General features: G+C 36.9%; 1 protein-coding gene across 5 annotated transcripts in view; it reads left to right on the forward strand.

Moving 5' to 3' along the window:
* Positions 1-2,376: 2,376 nt before the first annotated feature.
* The window catches only part of LOC307157479 (uncharacterized protein), a 143,873-nt gene continuing 119,884 nt past the window's right edge, over positions 2,377-26,365 (forward strand). Inside the window, exons 1-4 of one of the 5 annotated variants that reach the window (XM_079869395.1) lie at positions 2,394-2,449; positions 3,223-3,271; positions 3,491-3,625; positions 10,330-12,517. In XM_079869395.1, the coding sequence (XP_079725521.1) occupies positions 3,541-3,625; positions 10,330-11,195 (951 nt within the window). In that variant the 5' untranslated portion in view covers positions 2,394-2,449; positions 3,223-3,271; positions 3,491-3,540 and the 3' untranslated portion in view covers positions 11,196-12,517. The other 4 variants (XM_079869394.1, XM_079869393.1, XM_079869389.1 and 1 more) reach the window with 4 other exon arrangements.

Here is a 26,365-nt window from a genome sequence, read left to right on the forward strand (position 1 = left end):
TTCACAACAAAACATTCAATCAGTGATCGTGTTTTAAACTTCTGCCGAGAATGTAGCAAGTATCCAAGAGTGCAGAAATGTCTGAGGTGGCAGGAAACCACAGTCTTAGATAGTGGCACAACTAAACAACTCATAGGCGAGGAGATAAATGCCTTCATCTCAGCAGAGAGACAAGTGCCGTAAACTGTACTCATGCACAATAGAATGGTACACAAAGGTCTGATTTACACCAGCAGGGACTATAGCCATACTAAGAGAAGAAGAGAGTGTTACATTAGATTGACAAATGGATGTCAGGGCAAAATAAAGAGCATCATCTCAGAGATTGTCCTTTTTTCAAGAGATTTGATTCACAGCCCCACTTTTCACTTACTCAAACCTCTGGTTTTGTGCCACATATTAATCTCATTACAGACAGCCAGTCCCCTCTCCATTTGGTTTCAGCTGGCAGCATCAAACATAAATGTTTCAATATAGAATCCTCAGACGAGATCTTTATTTGTACCTTTCCAAACTCAATTGAGCGAGATTAAAACTGTGTAGAAAGTGTGGGTTGTGTGTGTGTGGGGCAGTGAGGGGAGAACAACTGACAGTTAGACAGAAACACAGCAGCACTACACCAAAACATCTGCACTGTGGCACACCTACATTTACATTCCCCCTCTTCCTCATCGACAGCCCCTCACCCAAACCTTCCACAACCATACACCCACCCAATGTAAATGTACTACTATCGTTAAACATGTCCTTTACTGTTGAGGGTGAAATGTATTAAATATAGAGCAATCTCTATGCCCTCTATAACTTTAAACAATGGAGGTAGATGACTTGTGAATATTTTTGATCGGAAACTTGCCAGGATTCAACAACGCATTCAGTATTATCTTAACTGTAAAATTGTCAGAGCAGAGAACAGATGTTGATGAAAAATAAATGTGATTTTCACTTTATAACAAGTGTTTAATTGATATACAAACTTCAGCAGCACACAATTGATTTTGAAGCTTTCGCTTGTGTTTATAGTTTTGAGGGAATGTGTCCTTGGATATAACTAAAGTATATGTAACCTAATACAACAAAGTGTTCTAACAGAGAAGACAAACAAAATGGTATTTTTTAATACAAAATGCAAAAATTGAATACAAAAATGTATGTTTGTGTAATTTCTGAATGGGACTCAAAGTAAAATAAACCTGTATCAGATTATGTGTATGGTGTTTTGTGTCTTAAGATATTGTACAGTTTATCTAGTTTTGCGATTACATATGACATTAAATTGGTCATTGTATAGAGACATTGTTTCACTTGTAATTTGTGAACAAGTCTATTCACAACTGAAACACTTATTAAAAATAAAAAAGCTGACTATATTTGGTCAGACAACTATGGTGAATGTGTTTGTTCAAACGAAATTTGAATCAGAATCGAGTCTGGGCATGCTACAGATTTATGTTGTAATTTATTAGTGTAGTGTTTAATATTGTTCAGATATTTTATTAACAACTATAATAATTTAGGCTGTACTATCTAGCCAGCCTAACTATGATGCTAAACTACCCTGCTATTTAACCTTATCTGTATATGGAACATGGAATCTGATTAATTCGTAATTAGGTAAGATGTTCATCAGCTTGGCCAGGCTGAGAGATCAGCTAAAACCAGCTGACGACCAAATTGTCCAGGCTGGGAGACCAGCTGAACACCAGCTAAGCCAGGCTGGGAGACCAGCTAAAACCAGCTAAGCCAGGCTGGGAGACCAGCTTGACCAGCTAACCCAGGCTGGGAGACCAGCTAAAACCAGCAAAGCCAGGCTGGGAGACACTCACTAAAAATGATGTTTAAAACTTCATGTTTAAATATTTATATGAAAATTCCCATACAACACCTGTTTTTCCACTTCAATGATCATCCGTTGTGTAGCCGTCTTGTTCCGAATTTAGTTCTCCGACCACCAGCCTGTGACACCAGCATGTAATGTGACAGGCTCCTGTCACATTACATGCTGTGTAATGTATTTCACATAAAAAAGATAGTTTGGATATAATGTTGACATATTAATTTATTTGTGTTATTACAAGAATAATAACCAAAAATATTCCCCATTGATTGTTGCATATTTGCATTTTTCTTTTTCTTTTTTTGGAGTAATCTGTTTGGTTTAATTTTATTGACAAACCTTAAACATTATATATTGTAAAAACATAAACATTGTATAGCCTAATAATGTTTCTTTCCCTCTCTGGCACTAGAAATTGCATTGAACAAAAATTGTGCACTGCCCAAATATGACATAAATGATATATATCATTTTTATATATATAATATTTATTTTCTGTGTTTTTTGTACATAAATATCTATGCACTTGAGATTTTAGCGTGTGAACAGGGCTTTTATTTTGGTGTGGTGATGTGACGTCATAAGGCGGCGCCCGTGATTCGGCTGAAGAAGGTTTGTGTTTTTAACAATTCAATGCGTTTAAATCGTTTGAAACAGTTTAGTATATTTCATCGTTTTTGCAGGCGATTTAAAATTAATGAATTGTTAATTAATGTAACTTTGTAAGGCTTTATTGCCCCTTTATTTAACATTAAGGAACGTGATTCTATGGGTAAAACGCATCCACACACCAGTAACAGAATAACGAGTAAAGTCTCGTTTCGCTCTCTGTATGGTGAATCAGTTTATCTTAAACACTAGTTCGGTCACTGACAATTTGATGGAAGAAACTGCGCTTTTGAGTCGATTGATTCCCTTAATGATTCACTGATTCAAAACAGTGAGAAAAAAAAAACCCTGTAATGACCGTTTTTAACAGACCAACTCCAAATGTTTTCATGAAAGCAGTGACAGAATATTTTTTATTTGTTTATAGGGTGACATGAGGACTCCAAAACAAGCAATAATAGTTATCGTGGATTAATGACCTGATATGCACATTCGTGGCCATTACAAATTCAAGTAATCATCTAAGTTACTGTTTAAAAATATGTAAAAAAAAAAAAATCAAATGTAAATAGCCACCAAGCATCAAATCAAGACATTGTATTAAACACTTTCAACAGACTGATTTATTAGGGCTACTTAAATCACAGTTTTGGTGCAAGTTTAAGAACAACAAATAACCTATCATTGATAATTTGGCATTTCAATTCTAATGTTAGCTAAACACTAAGTCTGGATCAAATTTTTGCAAATGATATTTGAGTTTCTGCTATTAACAGGTGTGAAAAAGAAAAGAAAGAAGAAAGTGACATGTGATGGCTCAATATGGTAACCCATACTTGGAATTTGTCCTTTGCATTTAACCCACCCAAGTTAGTGCACATTAGGAGTAGTGAGTAAATAGCCTAGTGTACGTGTATAAGTTAAGTATACTTAAGTAGATATACAGACAGCTCCGGTGTGTGTGTGTGTGTGTGTGTGTGTGTGTGTGTTCACTGTAGTGTCTTGTTTTTCCTTAATTCTCCTCATCTCTCCTCAAACACACAGAAAATCTCCTGGTGAAGCAACTGAGATCCACATAACATATTATTATAAAGATGGCGTTTATTAAAGAGGAGAGTGAAGACGTGACGATTGAAGAAACATTCAGAGTGAAACAAGAAGATACTGAGGAACAAACAGGTTGGTTTCAATCTCAAAGCTTAACTCAGTCATTTGATTCTTAAATGTCCATCTCTACAGAAATGAATGATATTTTTAAAAAATTGGAGTCTGAGCCCCGGACACTATCAGGAAGGCTATTCCAGAGTTTAGGAGGAAAACGCTCTCCCTCCTTTAGTGGACTTGGATATTCTAGGTACTACCAGAAGCCCAGAGTTTTGGTGACCTTAAAGAGCGTGATGGATTTTAAGGTGAAATAAGATTAGTTAAATACACAGGAGCTAAACCATTTAGGGCCTTATAGGTCAGTAGCAATACTTCGTAATTGATACAGAACTTAATCGGTAACCAGTGTAGAGATAATAAAATTGGTGTTATATGATTATATTTTCTTGACCTAGTAAGAACTCTAGCAGCTGCATTTTGTACTAATTGTAGCTTGTTTATTGAGGATGCGGGACAACCAGCCAATAATGCATTACAGAAATCTAGTCTAGAGGTCATGAAAGCATGAACTAACTTTTCTGCATCAGAAACCAATAAAGTATTCTGTAGTTTAGTGATGTTTCTGAGGTGGAAGAAGGCTGTTTTTGTAACACATGAGATGATTTTAAATACATGTGATATTAAACTAGTGTATGATTAAAACAATGAGCGGGTCTAATGACATTTTGCTTGACCACAAAGGAGTGTAGTAAGTCTGTAACCAACTCCTAACACATCATTTGATTTATCCACGTGAATGTTAAGATCTCAGACAATCAGCACTTTAAGTCTGACAGAAAATCAACATAGGACTTTAGAGATCTATACACGGTAGCCAGATTTTTTTAAGCACAAGTACTTCAAATGAAGTTGCTTCCACTTCTTTTCACTCCCAAGTTCAAAGTTGTTTTGTTGCAGCATTTTCCCCTCCGCTGTCAGGAGAACAGGTCATAGTCACAGGGGAGTTAGAAATTGCATTTCTAAAGGAGGATTTAAAGGCCCCCTGAAATCAAAATGTAAGTTTTTCAGATTTTAGTATGTATTTAGTACATTGACAAATAAGGTTTTTAAAAGTGTGGAAAAAAAATATATGGAGATATAAGTGTTAACAATGAGATTATGTGGTTTTTACAATCAATTAACACTGCTTATGTTTTTTTGTTTTTTTTACAAGATGGACAAAATTTGTCACCAAAAAGGTTTAACGGTTTAACCATGAATATATTTAAAATAATTAATTTGCAGATAATAATTCATGAAAAAATCTGATTTGACATTGATGTTGAGATAGTATGCAGGAAATGAGAAGAGGGGAAATATCGAGAGTAAAAAAAAAAAAAAAAGCCTTATCTGCTTTATATTTGTATTATTGTAGTTACTTTACAGGTGCTGGTCATATAATTAGAATATCATCAAAAAGTTGATTTATTTCAGTAATTCCGTTAAAAAAGTGAAACTTGTCTATATAATATACTCATTACATGCAAAGTGAGATATTTCAAGCCTTTATTTGTTATAATTTTGATGATTATGGCTTACAGCTTATGAAAACCACAAAATCAAAATCTCAGAAAATTAGAATATTACATGAAATCACACAGTAATTACACAGTGATACCATGGTCATTGAAGCAGGTTTTGGTTCTTTTGGCAGTGTGGGCCAGTACAAATCCTGCTTGAAAATGAAGGAAGCATGAAGTGCTCTGAAAATGTCCTGGTAGACAGCTGCGTTGACTCTGGATTTAATAAAGCACAGTGGACCAAAGTCCTCTTTTCTGATGAGAGCAAATTTTGCATCTCATTTGGAAACCAAGGTCCCAGAGTCTGGAGGAAGAATGGAGAGACACACAATCCAAGATGCTTGAAGTCCAGTGTGAAGTTTCCACAGTCTGTGTTGGTTTGGGGAGCCATGTCATCGGCTGGTGTTGGTCCACTGCAGCCGTCGACCAGGACATTTGCAGAGCACTTCATGCTTCCTTCAGCAGACAAGCTTTATGGAGATGCTTCCTTTATTTTCCAGCAGGATTTGCACCTGCCCACACTGCCAAAAGAACCAAAACCTGGTTCAATGACCATAGTATCACTGTGTGATTTCATGTAATATTCTAATTTTCTGAGATTTTGATTTTGTGGTTTTCATAAGCTGTAAGCCATAATCATCAAAATTATAACAAATAAAGGCTTGAAATATCTCACTTTGCATGTAATGAGTCTATATAATATACAAGTTTCACTTTTTGAATGGAATTACTGAAATAAATCAACTTTTTGATGATATTCTAATTATATGACCAGCACCTGTAGTTATTTAAAACTATATTATTCAATTTAAATATTTACTATATGGGCCATTCTACAGAATTGGTTCAAAGTCAGAGTTGGAAACGTCTTGAAAAAAATTTGCATGTATGCAAATTGTATAATATCCAAGGTACACATTTCTAGTAATTGTGCAGTTAATTATATTGTATTTTCAGAATGTTTTGTAATATTTTTCCTCTCCCCAAATTTGTCACTACTGAAACACAATAATAAATAATTCAATAAGAAGGCTTGTATTGAGCTATTAATATTTGTTTACATCTACCTCGTAAATATATGTTTTGCTATTTAAAAAAAGTTTTCACAGGTAAATCAGTAACAATTACAATTTTAACAATATTTCAAGTGTAATTTATAAGATTTGTTGTATTTTTAATCCAATCTTTCTTTGTAAAAGACATTAAGTTAATCATACTGATTTCAAAGTTAAGTATTCATTAGTTTGAATATATATTGAATCAAACATTATAATAACATCATAGTTGATAATTCAATATACTTTATTTTATACAAAACATGCATGTTTCGGTCGTGATAGCACATTTTCGGTAGTGACGGTAATGCTTTGGTAGAGACCACATCACATTACAGAATTTTAACTTGCATACTAAGATACTAATGATTTGCATAACTGTACTAAAATTATGTTTATTTCCCCCAAAAAAATATCATGTATTCCCTTTTGTCACTACCAAAACAATGATGGCATGTTTCGGTCATGACTGTTTCGGTAGTGACAATTTAAGATACTTTTGAGCCTAGTTCAAAGATGATAGCCAGCACATGGTTACTAGCACAGTTCTGAACAGTTGAACACACACAAAAAAATTTTTTTATGGGATTACACCCAAAAAGGTTTGCTTAATTGCAGAAAAAAAGGTGTTTGGTAGTGACGTTCCTTAAAGTTACACACAGATTTTCAGACTTTTGAACACATTTCCCTCAAAATAATGGTACCTATCTATAATGAAAGAGAAGCTATGAGAGAGAGGCACACAGGAATATTTCCTGATCAAAAATGTAGGAGTGTGGTCAAAATCAGTATCAGCCAATGGACTAAGTTTCATGATTTAAAAATAAAATAAAAAATAAATGTTTTGTTTTTTTAACTTTACTTTTTAAAAGAAATCAAAAAGATATTTTTAAAAACAACAATGAATAAATAAATAAATAAATAAATATTTCAATCACATTCACAAGTTGAAATTTAGGTGTTAGGGTACAGGACAGCCACCTCCCAATTGAAACTACACAATAAATTATGATTTTATATATATTAAACTTACTGATATTTTAAATATTATTGTGGGATTCAATAGATAGAAGGATCTTAGTAAGCATCTAAAATTTGAATACTTAAATGCTTTTTAAATGTGTTTTTTGGTTGTCAGACAGCAGCACTAATTCTGTAGAATGGCCCATATATCGGTTTTACCGAATGACCAAGGCTGGTTCTACCGAATGACTATATCTGCTGCCCTTGACATTATGAATATTTAAGACAATACACAGACACAAATAGCTACAAAAGCACATTTTATTGTTAATATATTAATGTAAAAATGTATGTCAAACATAAAAAAATTTAATTGTAATTGGAACGCACATATTTACATACAATTCATATTGTTAATGATATTAAAGTAATTAAAACATTGAAGCATTCAATTGTTCTTGGAACAAATGTTTAAATTGTTAAACAATGAGATGATATATATTCTTGAAAGTCATACAGTCTTTAGAGCTTAATCTTGAAGACTGTGAATTTAGAGGTTCTGGCTCACTGATGGTTGTTGTATGCACATCGTCTTTAAAGTAGAAGATTTTGTCTGGTTCTGATGCCAAAAGTGGTTCCTGATGTACCTTATCCATTTGGATGTCATAGGTGTCACATTTAAAGACTATATTGTTTATGGTCCTCAACTTCTCTCTCTGCTTCTGTTTTGCCCTCATCCATATACGCCTCCTTTTTTCTTGATCCTTTTGGCCAAGTTCAACTATTGACAGGTGTTCTTTTTTGCCATTGAGTTTTTTTCTTTGGTAACTAAAAACAAAAAGAAAACTATACCACCACCACCACTACTACTACTACTACTACTACTACTACTAATATAATATTGGCAGGTGTTGCTGTTAATCACTCAGTTTTCTTCAGTTACTAAATGCAAAATGGAGCCGATTTTATGCTCTGTGACTGTGTTATGAGACAGTTACTACTATAGATGGTATTATAACAATAGTAATAATAAAATAATATAAGTAATACAAACAAATTATACTTTTCTCTACTTTAGGCAAGTATATCTTCTTTTTTTAACCGGATCAGATTTAATCCTTTCCCAGAAACTGCAAACTGCTTGTTCCTTATTTGATAAAGTCACCTGCAAAAGTAAAAATTTGTCAAAATGATGTAATAATATACTTTGCACATTTCCTATTAATAAAATGTTATTTATTTATTCCAGACCTGATATTTCGGAACACGCATGAAAGCAAGTGAAAACATGAATTTTTCAAATAGTTAAGAGAGAGTTACTAACTTTGCTTCACAACTGTGTGGTTCTTTGCAGGTCTATAAAATCATGGCAGAGGAAAAAATATTATAAATATTATAAATATAAATTTACTACATTTAAATCACAAATGAAATTGTATTCTATCTATGCTGTATTGGCCTTTGGACAGTTAAACCTAATGACCTTTTGACACCTTTAAATCTTTAAAATACCTTTTATAAAACCTTTTGGATTCAATAAAATAGATCAAGTTGTACTACCTTACATACTTTGGATGTCATATCTTTGTTTTATTATTATTAAGGCCTTGGGACAAAAAAATGTCCCGTCACGTCATTGACTCATGAATAGGTTAGCCTCAAGGTTATGAATAAGCTGGTGTGACCCAAAACAATGACAATTTGCATTTAGGAGTTATAAGCATTCAAAATGTACAGTCTCTTCCACTAAAATGGATCACAGATTTTTTTGACATCACCACGGACTTCTCATCACATCTTCTGTCCAATCAAATGCTCTCTAGAATCTAATGTGTCCTGCGTCTCCCGCCCCCTATGCTGTAAACACCACCTGGCCAAAGCGACCGTGGATGTACCTGTACGTTCGGTAGTACACGCATGCTCAGTATCAGCTGCTCGTGCTCATCACTTCTCAGTGAACTGTTGGAGTTACTGGAGTAACATATACTCCGGGATTTTTTATTTTTTTATTTTTTTTGAGTCGGAGGGACTGTCAGGCACGTCCGAAAGCGAGTAACTTTAGAAAACTGTTGATCAGTGCTGACTCGACACAAACTGTTTTGAACTATTCACTTCGATTTGGTGAACCGGTTCGACAGGTTCACAAAAGAACCGGTTCAAAAGAACGATTAGGTCACAATTCGGACATCACTACCGTTGAACCGTCACAAAGCAATAATTGTGTTCGGTTGCTCAAACGCTCAAGTCCGTTTTCCAAATGTACGTTGGTAAAGAATGAAATGGCTAGAATTTATTCACACATCTACTATTGAATCCAACGTATCATCAGCGCTTGCTGGCTATTTGAAAAGGGGGAGGAGCCATTCAATATGTCCCGCCTTAGCTTTGTGTTTCAGTGGAAATTACGTCAACACATCATACAAAGCTGTGAGTTTCACGGCACTTCAGTGGGACTTTAACATTGACTGCAGGATTTAACATTGACTGCTAGTCAGTGGCATAAATCAGCCATTATCTGTGGAAGATATTTGTGTTGCTGGACTTTTCCAGCACTTAACAGATTTTACAATCTAGATGTTTATCTGACTACTGGTTTCCAGGTTTGTTTTTGAATAGGAGTCAGTTCTTTTTTTTCAAGCTGTGCAACTGCACTTTAACGTAGTATGAGGCTACGCTAAGGTGTTCCCATAGCGCCAGCTACTGACGCAGCATCAAGTTAACCTATGACAGGGTTAACTTGATTTCCTGAATATGGATCAACATGGATGGATTCCCTGGATGCTGAATACCTTGCCAAATTCCATAGATTTCAACAAAGAAAGTCATAGCAGAAACAAAGTGATGACGGAACCACATTATTTTATTGCATCAGTGACTCAATGCCTCAGAAAGTGGAATGATTGAATGGAGTGATGAATTCACATGATTCTATTCAGGCTTCAGACATTCGTCACTCTGGGGAAGTTCCCATAGTGTCAGCTACTGATACAGCATCATGTCTCCTTTTCAGGGAACCAAGGTTACATACATAACCAAGATGGTTTTGGTATGTGTGCTACAACAAATCGAGTTCTGAGTTTACAGCAAAGTGTGGGTATAGGATCTACTGTTTGTTTTGATGCTTTACATGTCTATGGTTTAATGTCTGTTGATTTGTGGCATTAAACTGGGGTTAACTTGTATTTGTCTCTCTTCACTTTAGACCTGATTGCACTGAAAGAGGAGAGTCAAGAACTGAATGAAAAGGAAGAGAAAGATCAGTACGAAAAACACCATGACTTAATAACTGTAACAAAAACTTATTGTTGCTCACAGACTGAAATTACTTCCTCACAAAAAACTCAAAAGGCAAGTCATTTCACCTGCTTTCAGTGTGGAAAAAGTTTCAGACAACATGCGAAGCTTAAAGTTCACATGAGAATTCACAATGAAGAGAGTGCTTTTACCTGCCAACAGTGTGGAAAATGTTTCAACAGAAAAGAAAACCTTAATTACCACATGCGAGTTCACACGGGAGAACAGCCTTTTACCTGCAATCAGTGTGGAAGAAGTTTCAACAGAAAAGGAAGCCTTGAAAGCCACATGAGAATTCATACGGGAGTGAAACCTTACACGTGCCCTCAATGTGGAAGGAGTTTTACACATAGACCAACTCTTAATGCCCATGTGAGAATTCACACTGGAGAGAAGCCTTTCACCTGCCCTCAATGTGGAAAGAGTTTCGATCAACATGGGAACCTTAATGCTCACATTAGAATTCACACTGGAGAGAACCCTTTCTCCTGCCAACAGTGTGGAAAAAGTTTCAGTCGGAAAGGAAACCTTCAAGTCCACATGAGAGTTCACACTAGAGAGAGCCCTTTCACCTGCCCTCAGTGTGGAATAAGTTTCACTCAAAAAGGAAACCTTAACATTCATATGAGACTTCACACTGGAGAGAAGCCTTACATGTGTCTTCAGTGTGAAAAGAGTTTCACCTATCAAAGAGACCTGAAACGGCATTTACAAACTCATTCTGAGAAAGAATTTGCAATGTTCCTCAGTTTGGCTAGAGGTTTACAACATTAAATTCTTCCTCCTGAGTCAATGTGCAAGTGATTTATTTTTTATTTTTTAATTGCTCTGTGTACAAATTTATTTTCCCATCACACTTACAGATGCACCTGAAAATATGTATGTATTTTCTTTTCTTTTTTGACCAGTTATTTTCTGCAAATGAATGCTGTAAATGACAATGTATTTACTTTAAATTTGGCAGAAATTCTATCTGTAGATTTTAGAAGAAAACAAAAATGTACATTTTACTCAAACGCATACATATAAATAGTATAGCCAGTTTTGCAGTGCTCTTAATTTTTTCCAGAGCTGTATTTTGGTCACACATGTGAGAACACCTACACAACCGGTTCCTCGTGTGAGGTTGAGGTAAACTACAAAACTGATGTACATTAAATATGAGGTCCTCGAAATGTCAGTTTTTCACCATGCTTAAGCTTAGTTTTGAATAGTTTCAATAATTTACAGTTCAGTTACATCTATCACTTTTTTAACAACAATTTCTGTCCCTTTACAGCTAATGACACAAAAATGAATCCAGAGAAGACATTTAGGCACTTTTTGCATGAAGGTGAAAAAGGCATTCTTTAAACCAACACAAAAATTTCCTGAAATCTTTCAACAAAAAACAAAGCACTTCCAGAAAATGAACAGCATCTTAACATCAATGATGAAGACAACACTGCCATATGCAGTTTAAATCCTGTTTAAATACAAACAAACACTCCCAATAACAAAGCCTGTTCAGTTTTAGAACATACAACTTTAAGAGCAATGCTGACATATGTCTTGGGGCTGGTTCACACAGAGCACGTTTTTGCTGTTAAAAAGAGATGCTGGTCAGTGCTTTCTGTTTCTTCATTGACAGCTACGAAAATACCACTTTGACGCTTCAAAACGTTCATAAAGAAATCTTAAAACTAATCCATATGAATTTAGCGGTTTTGTCCAAAATGTTCTTAAGAGACTCGATCGCTTTATATGATGAACAGATTGAATTGTCTTTTATTCACATATAAATATTCATCAACTCACATCAGGGTTGTTGTAAACGGAAAATAAATTATGTTTGCTTGATGTGCGAAAACCAATGATGTTCATTCTCTATGCAGCACATTTGAGCTTCCACAGGTTCAGTTGTGCTTTGTTTGCTCGCTGATCAATGGTTGTATGTGAATAAATGCCTAAATCAAATATGTTCAGCGTATAAGGTAGGGATAATAATTATTCTTTTAATTGTTTTGTTCAAATGTAAGTTTCAGGGTTTGTACAGTCATGAAAAACCTGGAAAAGTCATGGAAAAATAAATAAACCTGTGCAAAATATGCCTGTGCAATTTGTTTAAGCTTAATTGTCTGTGAAACTGGGGGTATATGTTTAAGTGATAATATTGGTTAAACAAACTTGAATACTTGATCATTCGATCCATCTGACTGCCACAATTCCGTCATATTTCGTTTTGCAGCGTTGAGCATATTAGCAACAAAGAGTTTTGTTCCAATGCACTCGCTCTGTCTGAATTCTGATTGAAACTCGTGAATTCTCCCATCATAAACATCAAAGTGCAGATTCGATGCAAGAGATTCATGTCGCAGTCTAGTCAGTTTTCGTGATTTTACCAGGAGTGTTTGTGAGTGTGCTAAACTCGCGCTAGACCAAAGTTATGGACAGCTTCACAATCGGTCACATTCTCTGCTCCCTTCCTGTATACAGTTTATTCCACTTCATATAATTTATTCATCATGCTGATAAGATCATGTGAAGTCTTCATTTTCTAATAATGAAAAACATTAAAATAATTCTAGATGGTTTTATCTGTGTAGCCAGAATATGGCATGCAGTTTCCCCAAACACAAAAACATTTTATGTATTCTATTAATCAATATTATTTATCATTATTACAATTTCAAGAGCATTAAATTACAATATATATATTTTTTTTCTGAGTAACATTGAACAGTCTGTGTAAATAAACATTAGGGTGGCCCTTAAGTGTGCGAAAAAAAAAAAAAATTCCGTTTTTCTGCAGCCTGTCCCCCCAGAGTTGTTCCATTTATGCTAAAAACACCCCAGAAAAAAATGGGGCAAAAATATTAATATTTAGAGGTAGCTCAAGCACATCAAACTTTGCTTTTTTTGTTGGCAATTCTACAAGTCAGCAAAATTCTTCATTCTAAAACGTTTAGCATTGAGAATTGTATTCAATACTATACGCAGCTTGCAGAATGCATCAAATCACGTAGCCTATCACTTGATCACAGTTCAATGTGAGTACAATATTAACTAGAATGTACATTTCCTGAAGAAAATGTGAAGTGGTGCTTACAGTGGAAAAAGTCGCCACTCGGTTGCTAGGGTGCGGTTAGCTAATTTTTATCAAGATGATAACAAAATTAGCATCATGCTAGCATGATAAGCATGTGACTAACATAATGCTAGCATGTTGCTAGCATGTAGCTAACATGATGCTAATATGATTAGCATGTTGTTAGCATCATGCTAGCATTATTAACATGTAGCTAGCATGATTTCTGTGTAGCTAGCATGACTAGCATGTTAGCATAATGCTAGCATCTTTTTTAACAAGAGGCTAACATGAATAGCATGTTTGCTAGCATCATGCTAGCATTATTAGGGTCATGCTATCATCATGTTAGCATGATTAGCATGTAGCTAGCATCATGTTAACATGATTAGCATTTTGGTAGCATCATGCTAGCATGATTATCATGTTACTAACATGATGCTAGCAAGTTTTTACCATGTTGCTAGCATGGTTTACCATTATTTACCACGATTTACCATAGTTTACCATGATTTACCACGATTTACCATAGTTTACAATGAATTAATTAACCAAATATATCTTATACAACATACATTTGACTATTGTAAGATAACTGATGATACGCATCTTTTCACAGTTTGCACAGTTCAAAGTCAATAGTTCAGAGTTTCTTAACAGTGTTGATTTCTTGGCATCTGGAAATTGTATTCGGTTTTGCTCAATGACTTGCAGAGCATACTGCAGCTGTTCTTCACACCTAAAGCACCCGGAATGTGACGCATCTTGGATGAGCGCAACACCACGTTCTGCGTGGTCGTTTGTTACCGCCAGACTATTGATTATTGCCTCAGCAGCTTTGAAATCATCTCTACTGTTCCATGATTCGGGATCTTCAGACAGGAATGCATCAGGTATACCCAGCATTGAAAACAGGTTTCTGCTGGACTTCGAGACAAAGTTGTCCCTCCCGTCGCCATTGGGCTCCTCTGCTGCTTGCGAAGTGCTTAAGTGCCGACGACCGCAAATCACAGCCAGTAATGACAAATACTTGAAATAAGTCACAAAAGTGGCAAAATAACAGAATTTATGCTTCTGCAAGAAATGCATAGAATATATTTTGTGCAAAATAAGTGTAAATGGGTCAGTGACATATGTACCATAAAAAAGTGTTTTTTCAAAAATTTCAAATAACAGGCATAAAAATGGTTGACTTTTGTTCTACTAACTCTCATCTTTATAGAAACATATGTTGTTTCAAAATTTTCAATTGGAATCAGAATTTATGTGACAATTTGTTGTATTAGTGCGTACAATCGTCATATGGTGTGACATGAAAATAATTGTATATAAACTGAAAATGGATTATACCTTTCTTAAGTTACTCACTTTATCAAAGTCATTTATCATAACTAAACTGTGATCCATTATAGTTTTGTGAAAATTAATTAAATTTGTGTATTATTTTCTAAAACATTGCTCAATGTGAGACCGATGCCGTCGGTCTTTCAACATATTTTCTATTTATTGTGACAAACCTTGCTAGAAAATTATAAAAATATTTGTGACCCTTGCTGATACTATTTTCTATGTATTCCATGAACATTTTCAGGTTTTATCAATAAAGGTATGTTATTTTCACAATTTGGAATGTCACACCAAATGATATAGTGTCACACCATATGATAATGTCGCCATGTGTCAATGCAAACCATGTATTATCCTACTTATTGGTGAGTACTGATCACTCATATGGCAGGAAATATTTAACCACTCTTAAATGCTGGAAGGCAATATTCAAATTTTATTGATTTATTTGATATTTAACAATAAAACAAACATTTTTTTAATATTGTATGAACCATATGAACATACACTCACCTAAAGGATTATTACTGTGTTTGACCCCCTTTCGCATTCAGAACTGCCTTAATTCTACGTGGCATTGATTCAACAATGTGCTGAAAGCATTCTTTAGAAATGTTGGCCCATATTAGCATAGGATAGGATTAGCCCATAGGATAGCATCTTGCAGTTGATGGAGATTTGTGGGATGCACATCCAGGGCACGAAGCTCCCGTTCCACCACATCCCAAAGATGCTCTATTGGGTTGAGATCTGGTGACTGTGGGGGCCATTTTAGTACAGTGAACTCATTGTCATGTTCAAGAAACCAATTGAAATGATTCGAGCTTTGTGACATGGGGCATTATCCTGATGGAAGTAGCCATCAGAGGATGGGTACATGGTGGTCATAAAGGGATGGACATGGTCAGAAACAATGCTCAGGTAGGCCGTGGCATTTAAACGATGCCCAATTGGCACTAAGGGGCCTAAAGTGTGCCAAGAAAACATCCCCCACACCATTACACCACCACCACCAGCCTGCACAGTGGTAACAAGGCATGATGGATCCATGTTCTCATTCTGTTTACGCCAAATTCTGACTCTACCATCTGAATGTCTCAACAGAAATCGAGACTCATCAGACCAGGCAACATTTTTCCAGTCTTCAACTGTCCAATTTTGGTGAGCTTGTGCAAATTGTAGCCTCTTTTTCCTATTTGTAGTGGAGATGAGTGGTACCCGGTGGGGTCTTCTGCTGTTATAGCCCATCCGCCTCAAGGTTGTGCGTGTTGTGGCTTCACAAATGCTTTGCTGCATACCTCGGTTGTAACGAGTGGTTATTTCAGTCAAAGTTGCTCTTCTATCAGCTTGAATCAGTCGGCCCATTCTCCTCTGACCTCTAGCATCAACAAGGCATTTTCGCCCACAGGACTGCCGCATACTGGATGTTTTTCCCTTTTCACACCATTCTTTGTAAACCCTAGAAATGGTTGTGCGTGAAAATCCCAGTAACTGAGCAGATTGTGAAATACTCAGACCGGCCCGTCTGGCACCAACAACCATGCCACGTTCAAAAGTGCTTAAATCACCTTTCTTTCCCATTCTGACATTCGGTTTGGAGTTCAGGAGATTGTCTTGACCAGGACCACACCCCTAAATGCATTGAATTGTGATTGGTTGATTAGATAATTGCATTAATGAGAAATTGATCAGGTGTTCCTAATAATCCTTTAGGTGAGTGTATGTTTGTGTATCAAGTTTCATTTCAATTCAAAACTGGTCTGCAATATGTATTAATATAAGTAAAACAACCAATTTTTTTTATATCATATGAACCGTGAACATACAGCGTAGCTGAGTGGATCCACAAATAAATCAGTTTATCTAGACTCCATTGTACATAAGCCAGTCAAATTTGGAGAGAGTAGCAAACCGACTGCCTTGCTGAGGTTGTGATAAGCCACAAACAAAATGACTTTATCAAAGTCATTTATCATAACTAAACTGTGATCCATTATAGTTTTGTGAAAATTAATTAAATTTGTGTATTATTTTCTAAAACATTGCTCAATGTGAGACCTATGCCGTCGGTCTTTCAACATATTTTCTATTTATTGTGACAAACCTTGATAGAAAATTATAAAAATATTTGTGACTCTTGCTGATACTATTTTCTATGTATTCCATGAACATTTTCAGGTTTTATCATTAATAAAGGTATGTTATTTTCACAATTTGGAATGTCACACCATATGATGAAGTGTCACACCATATGATGTTTTCTGCACTTAGCACAACCTTGAGTCTTGTAGCTACACATTAGCATACTAACAACATGCTAGCTATAACAAAGCAGCATAGATTTACATATAATTATGACAAAATAATAACATTTCTTTTGCATTTTTATAAAAAAAAATGTGTCACACCAAAAGACATCTGGAAGTGGGACTTTTGTCAGAGTGCCAACAGGATCTGATTTATTGTAAAAATAAAAATGATGACTCACCTCAGGGTGAACAGTAGCAATACACTGCTAGTTCTGTACAACATTGCTGAAGAAGGTCCTCTCCTTCCCAAGGGTGTCAAAACAGTTGCCCGTTCAAATATCCCAAAATAGTGTCACACCATATGATTTTGATTTGTGTGACAAAATCTCTTTGATTAGAACTGACTCAAAACATTATGCTTGGACTTTGAAAAGAGTAGGCTCACAAATAGACATCTGTATTATTTTTCTGTATTTTTTTGAGAATTTTTGCATTTTTGTTTTTTTTGTTTTATTCAAGTTCTCACTTTGAGAAACAAGTGCCGGACAGTCACACCATATGAGTTTTGTTATGTTTGGTTGAAAATTCTGAAAAAATGAGTGATGAACTGTTTTAATGTTGAATATGTTCACATAAAGCATAATGTTCTGCACAATATTGAGAAGGTTTTTGGCAAATATATTTTGTATTCATACATGTTTGACACTGAAGACAGCAAAACTGCCATGTCACGTCACCCACCCAAATTCAGAATTGCCATTAAATAAGCAAGTATATAATTTAAATAGTTTAAAGATAAATAGTTTTTAAAATAGTTTTTAGAGATAAAATTAGGCAAGTGGTAATTATCACAAATTGAGCATAATAACTGATTATACAAAACTTCAACGTCATCGAGCCACCTCTAAATATTGTTCAAATGAGCTCATATTTTGCCTGAAATATTTTTTCATGTATTGGAACAACTTGAGGGGGTCAGACAATTATGAATCAAAACTTGAAAAATAAGGGCCACCTTAATAAACATTTATGCTATTTCAGATGCAACTTTTGTTCCACCTTTGTTGTGTAAAGATGGCTTTTGTTAATGCTAAACTTTTATTGGTAACAGTCTAGTATTCTGATTGATTTAAGTAATTGGTTAAATGTAAGTATTTGACATAAAAGACAACACAGGTAATCATAAAAATTGCACCAATGAAGGGGAAAAGAGAAAATGTAGATTTTTTGAAGATAATGAAGATAAATCTTTCCCCTAAATAGAAAAGTTTATTTCTGACCCTGGCATGGGGTAACGTCTGGCAGTTGCAGTTTGTATTTAGGTGTAAACTGCAGAAAATAAAAAAATATACTCAAATGTTTTGGGGGAATTCAAATAGGGACATTATCTTGTTGATGATTGACTGGTTATCCAATGAGATTAATGGTAAAATAAATTTGAATGGTTTTAAAATATTTTTAGTTACCACATTTTGGATTCCAAATGTGTTTCTGGCACTGCCACCTTGTAAAGTTACTGTTAGTGTTACTGGACACTTTTATTGACTTATTTAACATTGTTGCCTTGCGTTGATGTATGTTTCATCCGTTGCTACACAGTGGAGTTCTGAGGGTCAGATGCAGTATTTTATCTAACCGTCTTAAGCGCCTTTCAGACAGGACGTGGAATGCACTGCGCTGGCTGCTGGGTTCAGCGTAGCCCTTCAGATACAAAGCGATTTGCGCTACGCTGGCCAGAGCAAAGTAGACGGAGTTTTCACAACTTTTAGCTATCCATTCTTCTATACGTCTAGTTATTTTGATAGTTTGCTGCTGACCGAAAGGAGGAACAACAATGTATCTGTTCCCTGCTAAGAAGCGAGCGATAGCATTAGTCCTGCTAATGAGAAAAAGAAAGAGAGCAGCAAGGAAGAAGAGGTTGTGAGTGCATGAAACCCTCAGTTCCAAAGAACAGTTTGGGGAATTCAGGCTTGCGAAGGAGCTCCGTTTCCACAGCGACCGGTTCCAGATGTACTTTCGGGCTCAGTAGGGAGCAGTTTGACAGTTTGCTGGGCAGGGTCAGACCTAAAATCTCAAGGATCCATACCGAGAGCCAATTTCTTCAACGGAGCGTCTGACAATTTGTCTGAGGTGAAATGTGATAAAAAAAATCTACTCCTTTTATTTCATAGGCTACATACACAATAGGCTATATTTTGCGGGAGTCCTGTGGTCATGTCTTTATCCTGCTCATCAGTTTCTTAATTGGAGGTGGTTAAAAGTTCTGCTGTTTTAATTGTACTGATAGTTATATTTTACTGAACATTATAATGTCATTAATTTCAGATACCTGGCAACTGGTGATTCCTACACCACCATTGCTTCTAGTTACAGAGTGGGCATCTCCGTGACAGGCATTGTACAAGATGTGTCCAAGGCCATCTGGGACAGCCTGGTGGATGACTTTCTGCCTGTACCAAAGACTGCTGATTGGCAGGAGATCGCCTTTGGTTTCAAGGAGAGGTGGAACTTCCCCAACTGTGTGGGTGTAATGGATGGGAAGCATGTGGTAATCCAGGCACCACATAATTCAGGCTCCCATTATTTTAATTACAAGGGAACATACTCTGTTGTACTTCTGGCGGTTGTGGATGCAAGGTATCTTTTTAGGGTGGTGGATCTCCCGGAAGATGCTCCTCTCCCAGGCGCTGATCACCTGGGACCCATGCCTCATGTCTTTGTGGGTGATGAGGCTTTTGCCCTCAGGTAAGTTATATTGATTGCACACACACGCACACATATATATATATATATACATATATATATATATATATATATATATATATATATATATATATATATATATATATATATATAGATAGATAGATATAGATATATATGTATATACTGTATATAGCCCACAAAATTTTGGGCTTTCCAGAATTTCCTCAATATGACTGACCTTGGCACACGAGGTACATTACATGGTGGTTTAATCTTTAAAAGCAACTCGTCTATCAATTTTGTAGACCTACCTATATACCAGTGCTTTTCATGGTTTTCACTGTTTGACCACAGCCCTGTTATAGTTCTTGCTACACCCAGAAGTACTGAATGCATGTAGTCTGGCACAGACCCTTCAATGACATCAAAACTGGGAAGCCGACACAATGCACTTGGTCCTTTGACACCCATAACAGGCTGTCCTGACTCTAATGCAGCTTCTACAAATTCATTAGTCTGTTCCTGATTGCGAAGCTGGAGGTCTTTCTGAAAAGGATATGAACGAGTAGATCCTCTGCACTTTTCAACCCATTTTCCTTTGTCAGGGCAATAGGAGCAGCCATATTCACCATTAAACTGTTTGACATTCTGTATTAAAGGTCTGGCAACTGAGTCACTCATCGGAACTAGAGGGATTACTTTTGTATTGATAGAAACACCTTTATCCTTTTCCCCATGTGAAACCAGTATCCTCTAGTTTTACACATTCCTCTACAAAAGGAACCCTTACCTTGATATTTAGCTGTGATGGTGTGGCAGTTTTTAAAAAGTCCCCTTGTAGTATTTGGTCGATTTTTTGCACCATTAATGAGTTGCCGTTGAAAATTAGACAGGATAATGTACTCCTTTGTGGACTGTGGTTTGGGGATGAGAAGCCTAATATGAGAACATTCTTAAAGATTTCTGATACAAAAAAACATCACAAATATCACTGACAGATGTTGATGTTTCTGTTTTTTAACTTCCAAGGAGAGGTATATGAAAAAAATATTGGTGAACCTGCTGGCTTTGTCATAAGTAATGTTGCATTGAACACAATGAACATGGTCCAGTTCAGCTGCCATTATTTTATTGCACTGGTCACACACATAATAGATTCTCATAATGTCTTTGGTATAATCGAAAGCTTTGTTAAACCTGAATTATAATGGCAGCTGTCACTCCTTTTCCTTGAGGAAGCTTTCCTCCAGTGGTGTTCAGAAGTATTTGAAAGCACATTTCAGAGGCTTTACACACCTCCACAATGCTTGTTGATGGATTCTGTAAGCCACCCCTGTTCTTCAGGGCAATGAAAGCATGCATGCTGGAATCAGAACTCAGTGCAAGAGAACAGGGCATGCACAAGATTTTCTCCTTCATGTTTTTCAACACAAATCCAGCAATGTAATGGATAGCGGTGTCCTTGATCTCGGGTATTGACTCGACATAAGGTATGATGCTGTAGTCATGGTCAGAATCCAGAGGGAGTGCTGGTGTGACATCAAATTGATGAGAAGCTGGACCAACTGTCACTGCCAAAATGTTGGTTCCATCTCTAATGAGACAGTTCCCTGTTCCATTTTTCACTTGATGTCTCACTAGGAGGCGTTTGTACGCAGCTTTGAACTGTCGGGTAGTTGGGTTGTTTGTTGTAGCCTCCGCGTGCCCTAACTGCAGAAAAGAACAGCTCAAGATGATCCTGACTGAGTTTGTAAGTGAGGAGATACTTACAAGGTGCATCCTGTGCTTCAACCAGCTCTTTAAAAATGTTGGAAATGTTTCTGGAGCTGGCAATAAATCCAATGGGACCCGTTTTCCTAGGACCTGTATAAAGATGTCTCCCAGAGCTATCTCTGAGCTGCAGAAGGAAATTTTCAGCTCTCTCCAACAGACTCAGCATGTGAAGTTTATTACAAATTCTCAAAGGAGCTTTGGAACCCTTTGCCAGAGGGAACCCTTTAGCAGAATTCAAGGGCATCTGCAACGCTGCTGCTGAAAACTTGAGCAACAAAATTTACCTTCATCTTCTGATTTCTCCACAGAATATGTGCCATCTTCAGCCTATTACCCAGCCTCAAGTCCTCAGTCTCCTGAAGTTTGTTGAGGTCTTCCAGGTATTTCCACCTAATATTTTTGCTACTGCCTGTCTGGAAAACACGTCCATCAGCAAAAGCGTTCCTCAAGAGTTTCATCATGTGACATGTCAAAAACCACATGTACAGCCTGCATTGGATTTGCAGGGTGAGGAAAAAATGGCCTCATGTTTCCAACTGTGATATTGGCTCCAAGAGCCTGCATCATGGTGAAGTGACAAGACGGTCCATCACATGTCAGGGAAACAACGCGCACTCCAATGTCATGCAGCTTGTAAAGTCATGTGTGACAATATTTGTTCTCTCTTGTCCGCTTAACCCTTCAAGGAGAAAGTAAGCCACAGGGATTTTCCAAGATCCATTAACAGCTACAACCATAAGGACCAATGCATCCTTGGCTACTGGCAAAGAGTCATCAACTTCCTACATCAACATACCCATGGAATTTCCCTTCAGCATATTCAACATGCTTTCTGATGGCCATCTCATCCATCACAAGAGCACAAACAATCTCCTTACCATCTTTCCTTCCTTCATCCACATGGGATTGGAGGGCAGCGAATGATGCCTCTGTAAAGCCTGGGTCTGCAGGAATGCTGCTGTACCAAGACCTGATTGTTTGAGGATGAGGCAGAGCACAATCAAAGCTATCACGAACAAACTGATAAGCTTTTGCAGAATAGAAATTGAGAGTCATGGCAAAAGATCTCAAATTATCAGAGATTCTAGAAGATTTAGGGCCAATCTCATTTCTCTGTCTTACCCCTTCCCCTTCCCCTACCCCTTTGTCTGTGTCTTCCCCTTGCCCCTCGATACCGAGTGAAGGGGGGTAGGGGGAAGAACGTTTCTCTAAGAAATGAGACACCACTCGATTACCGTTTGCATCATCTTCCCTTTCCGCTAGCTGGCTGCTACGTCAACAGAGGCGATACGCGTTGACATAAACAAACGAAGATGCCGTCGTCTCGGGTTGTGATATCGATTGCCTGGTCTCTCTTTATCTTTGCACGCTTGTGTGCCATCAGTCAAAGACATTGTTTCATTGTATTTAACGGCGGCGCCGGCGACACCATAGCTAAGCAAAACATTAGCAAACGGCAAATAGCGCATAGCTGCTAGCTAGTGGTAAACTAGCGATTCAAAACAAAAACATTACAATTAAAACCGCTTGAACATTTTATTAAAAGTATCATAAAACATAAGTGTCATTAAACTGCTCAAAATACTTACATTTGTGCGACTCACTTCTGGGAAATTCCTACCCCTCTCTTTCAAGTGTGGTCCTCCACAAACTTCGTTTCAAGGGCTATGTAGCCCTACGCCTTGGCCCTAGCCCTTAATCAAAATGAGAATTGAGACACCATTTCCCCTCACATGAACGCGCAAAATTGAGGGGAAGGGGTAAGAGTAAGGGGTAAGACAGAGAAATGAGACGCAGCCTTAGTCTTGCATTTGGCCCTTGTAAGAATTTCTTTAGCAACAACGCTAAAGGAAGCCTCCAGCATATCAGCACAGCTGGTGGAAACAAGCAGCTTCTCTTTCAGATCAGTGACAACTGAAGACAGAGACTTCACTTTCTGTTTCAGTCTTCTGACTCTCTGCTCTTGAAGCTTAATTTATTTCTTCCAAGAACTACTTTGAACAAATGCCATCTTCCTCTTTAGAGGACTGGGGGAGTTTTTCAGTGTGTATGCACCATGATCTGCAGAATGGCTATGACTGCAGCTGGCTACACTCATCTCGACTGTCTGTGGTTCACTGTGAGTGCAACTGATGTAATCATGGTCATGACTGAAGTTACTGTGTTTACCAGCATGTCAGAGTCAGTCTTACTAACCACTGTGTTCTTACTGACTCTGGTGTGCCTCACCTTGACCTTCACCTAGCAATGGGGGTAGAAGATGGTTGGCACCGCGTCTGGTTTAAGGGTGTTTCGTCCCTGGACAGAGATGAAACAGTCCTGTGTGAAGTGAAGGGAGCAGAGGCGAGAATGCTTGTTTGGTGTCCAGCTCTTTCTCTTGACATTGTGTATCCACTGCTGCAACCTGTCTTTATCATTGAAGGGAAACCTGACAAGAAAAAAAGCAATGAATTAATGTCATTTCCATTTAATGAATGTCATGTCATTAATTTCATCAAATGAATTTAATGGAAATTAAACCAAAAGTGATGGATTTTTTTTCTCAAAGAATCTGCATGCCATGCTACCCTAAAATGATCTCATTACCCCCCACCCCAGTTGAGAATCAGTTGCAGTGACAATGCATAAGCTGATCTGTCACTCACATCCAACCAAAACAATAAAATGTGGCTGTGGTGGTATATTAAAATTGGTAGGAAGCATTCAACTGGGCACTATAGGCTATTGTATGACACACCAACCCATATGAATGTGCACGTACAGACATGTACACACAAACGCACACGTGTGCATGCACAAACACACACAATATGCACATACACTCCCCATATTCACACATATTTTATTGTTGCAGCTATTCATTTCAAATAAACCTGTTGTTGTGGCATATAACTTGGAGTCCCTTAGTTTTTGTGCTTTGTTTCTGAATCTCAGGTGTTTGATTTTGGAGATGAGCAGTGCTCGAAGTGGGGCGGTACTCACCGGTACGCAGTACCGGCACTTCTACATTTTACTCTTAAGCGTACCTGCACTTTTTCTTGCGTACCGCTACTTCTCGCATGTAGCCGGTACTCTATGAGGCGCGAGCGTGCGCTCGACAGTGCGAGAGACCGTGTGTGTGTCCGAGAGCGCGCTCGACAGCGCGAGAGTGACCGTGTGTGTGTCCGAGAGCGCGCTCGACAGTGCGCGAGAGACCGAGGTGCGTTCCATTCGACAGGGTCCCTACGCAGTGTTCACTGCTCCCTCGGAACACTTTTGACCTAAAAGTTTTATATTTTTAATTTTAAAAAAAACTTAGCTTCATCGGAATGGTAGCCTATAGGCTACACAGGGATCTAGTGGTTACACCATCAAATTACCGGTTTTATTTTATTTTCTCTCAACAGATGACGCTATACTGCCTTAAAAGAATGGTAATCTGAAATAATCTGAAACACTGCATTAATTGAAAGATTATTATTTTTAAAATTGTAATTATTATTAGAATTTTCAATGGAAAAAAATGGACCATAATTATTTCATAAATATTAATTAGTAGGCTACCATAAAATGCTCTCAAAATACAAAAGTAAAATATTATTGAACTAAAGTAGAATACATTGATTTTGCTTAAGTTTCATTTTCAGGTGTCCGGTCGCGAAGACTCCCAAATGTGGAGCACCAGAGGGAAAAATATATTTGTTTATTTGTAATTTAGTAATATAACGTAATTATTAGTAATATAACACAAGGTATATCATTATATAATTGTAAATTAATTTTTTCAAAAATAAAATATATACACTTTATTATTTGTTATAAATCCTTACTCGCGTGCCAAGCCCGCGAAACCTTGGCAGTAGCATATGCTGGGGTCTGTGACAATCGCGTGTGCACCTGACTCGCTTCTGCAGAGGACATCCCCTACCGCCAGTTTTTTTAGGTAAGGTTAAAGGTCTTTTTACTTAGCCGTTTTATTTCAATTCAATTATTCAAAACATAAGCCCACACAACGAAACAAAATAACACAAAATATGTAGACAGGATAATAATAAAATTGAATCACAAGGACAGTCTGAGCGGATCAGTTCGTTTTTCTCAGGGTAAAAACTCAATGAATGGTCATAAAATTGACATACTGCCTTTCCCAGTTAATATACCACATTTACTTTTACCACACAAACTGGTTTTCCGTCCTTTTTTGTGCTAACTAACCACTCGTCTGCACTGTTAACAACATTATGTGGTTGCCGTTAAATACCGTTATGTCTGCGTGACGTCATTTGCGCGAAAGGAGTATCAATCCTATTCAGAGAATCTCCTTAGTTTTTTAGGGTTATATCTGTCATGTTAACAATGCTCAAAGATAAATTTATGAATTATTCATACAATTATCAATAATATCTTCACGTCTTTGTTTGGAAATTAACAAAGTGAAGTAAGCCCCCTCTGCAAGCCTGACAGCTGTGAGCGCGCGAGCTGCCCATCTCTCACACAATGGCGCGTGCACTTAAGACAGAGAGACAGAAAACACTCGCCCGTCATGTTATAAATTATAATAAGATAACACCAATAATAAATTTCAATATTAAAAATGCATCTTACTGTGATTTAAAGGCTTCTTGGTTGTTAGAAGGGTTGTAGGTCTCATCAAAAGCATTGTTCTTCTATTCTTAAGTATAGGCTATTTTTGCACATTCATTAATTAGAGCTTTTTTTTACTTTGGGAATTTATACCATGAAAATATTTCTCTTCTCTTTTTTTTCTGTGTCTATTCCCATCTGATTTTTGTAAATGATCAATCTAGCAGTCATCCTGCATTTCT

This window comes from Squalius cephalus, assembly GCF_949319135.1.
Source record: "Squalius cephalus genome assembly, chromosome: 4".
Classification (NCBI taxonomy): Eukaryota; Metazoa; Chordata; class Actinopteri; order Cypriniformes; family Leuciscidae; genus Squalius; species Squalius cephalus.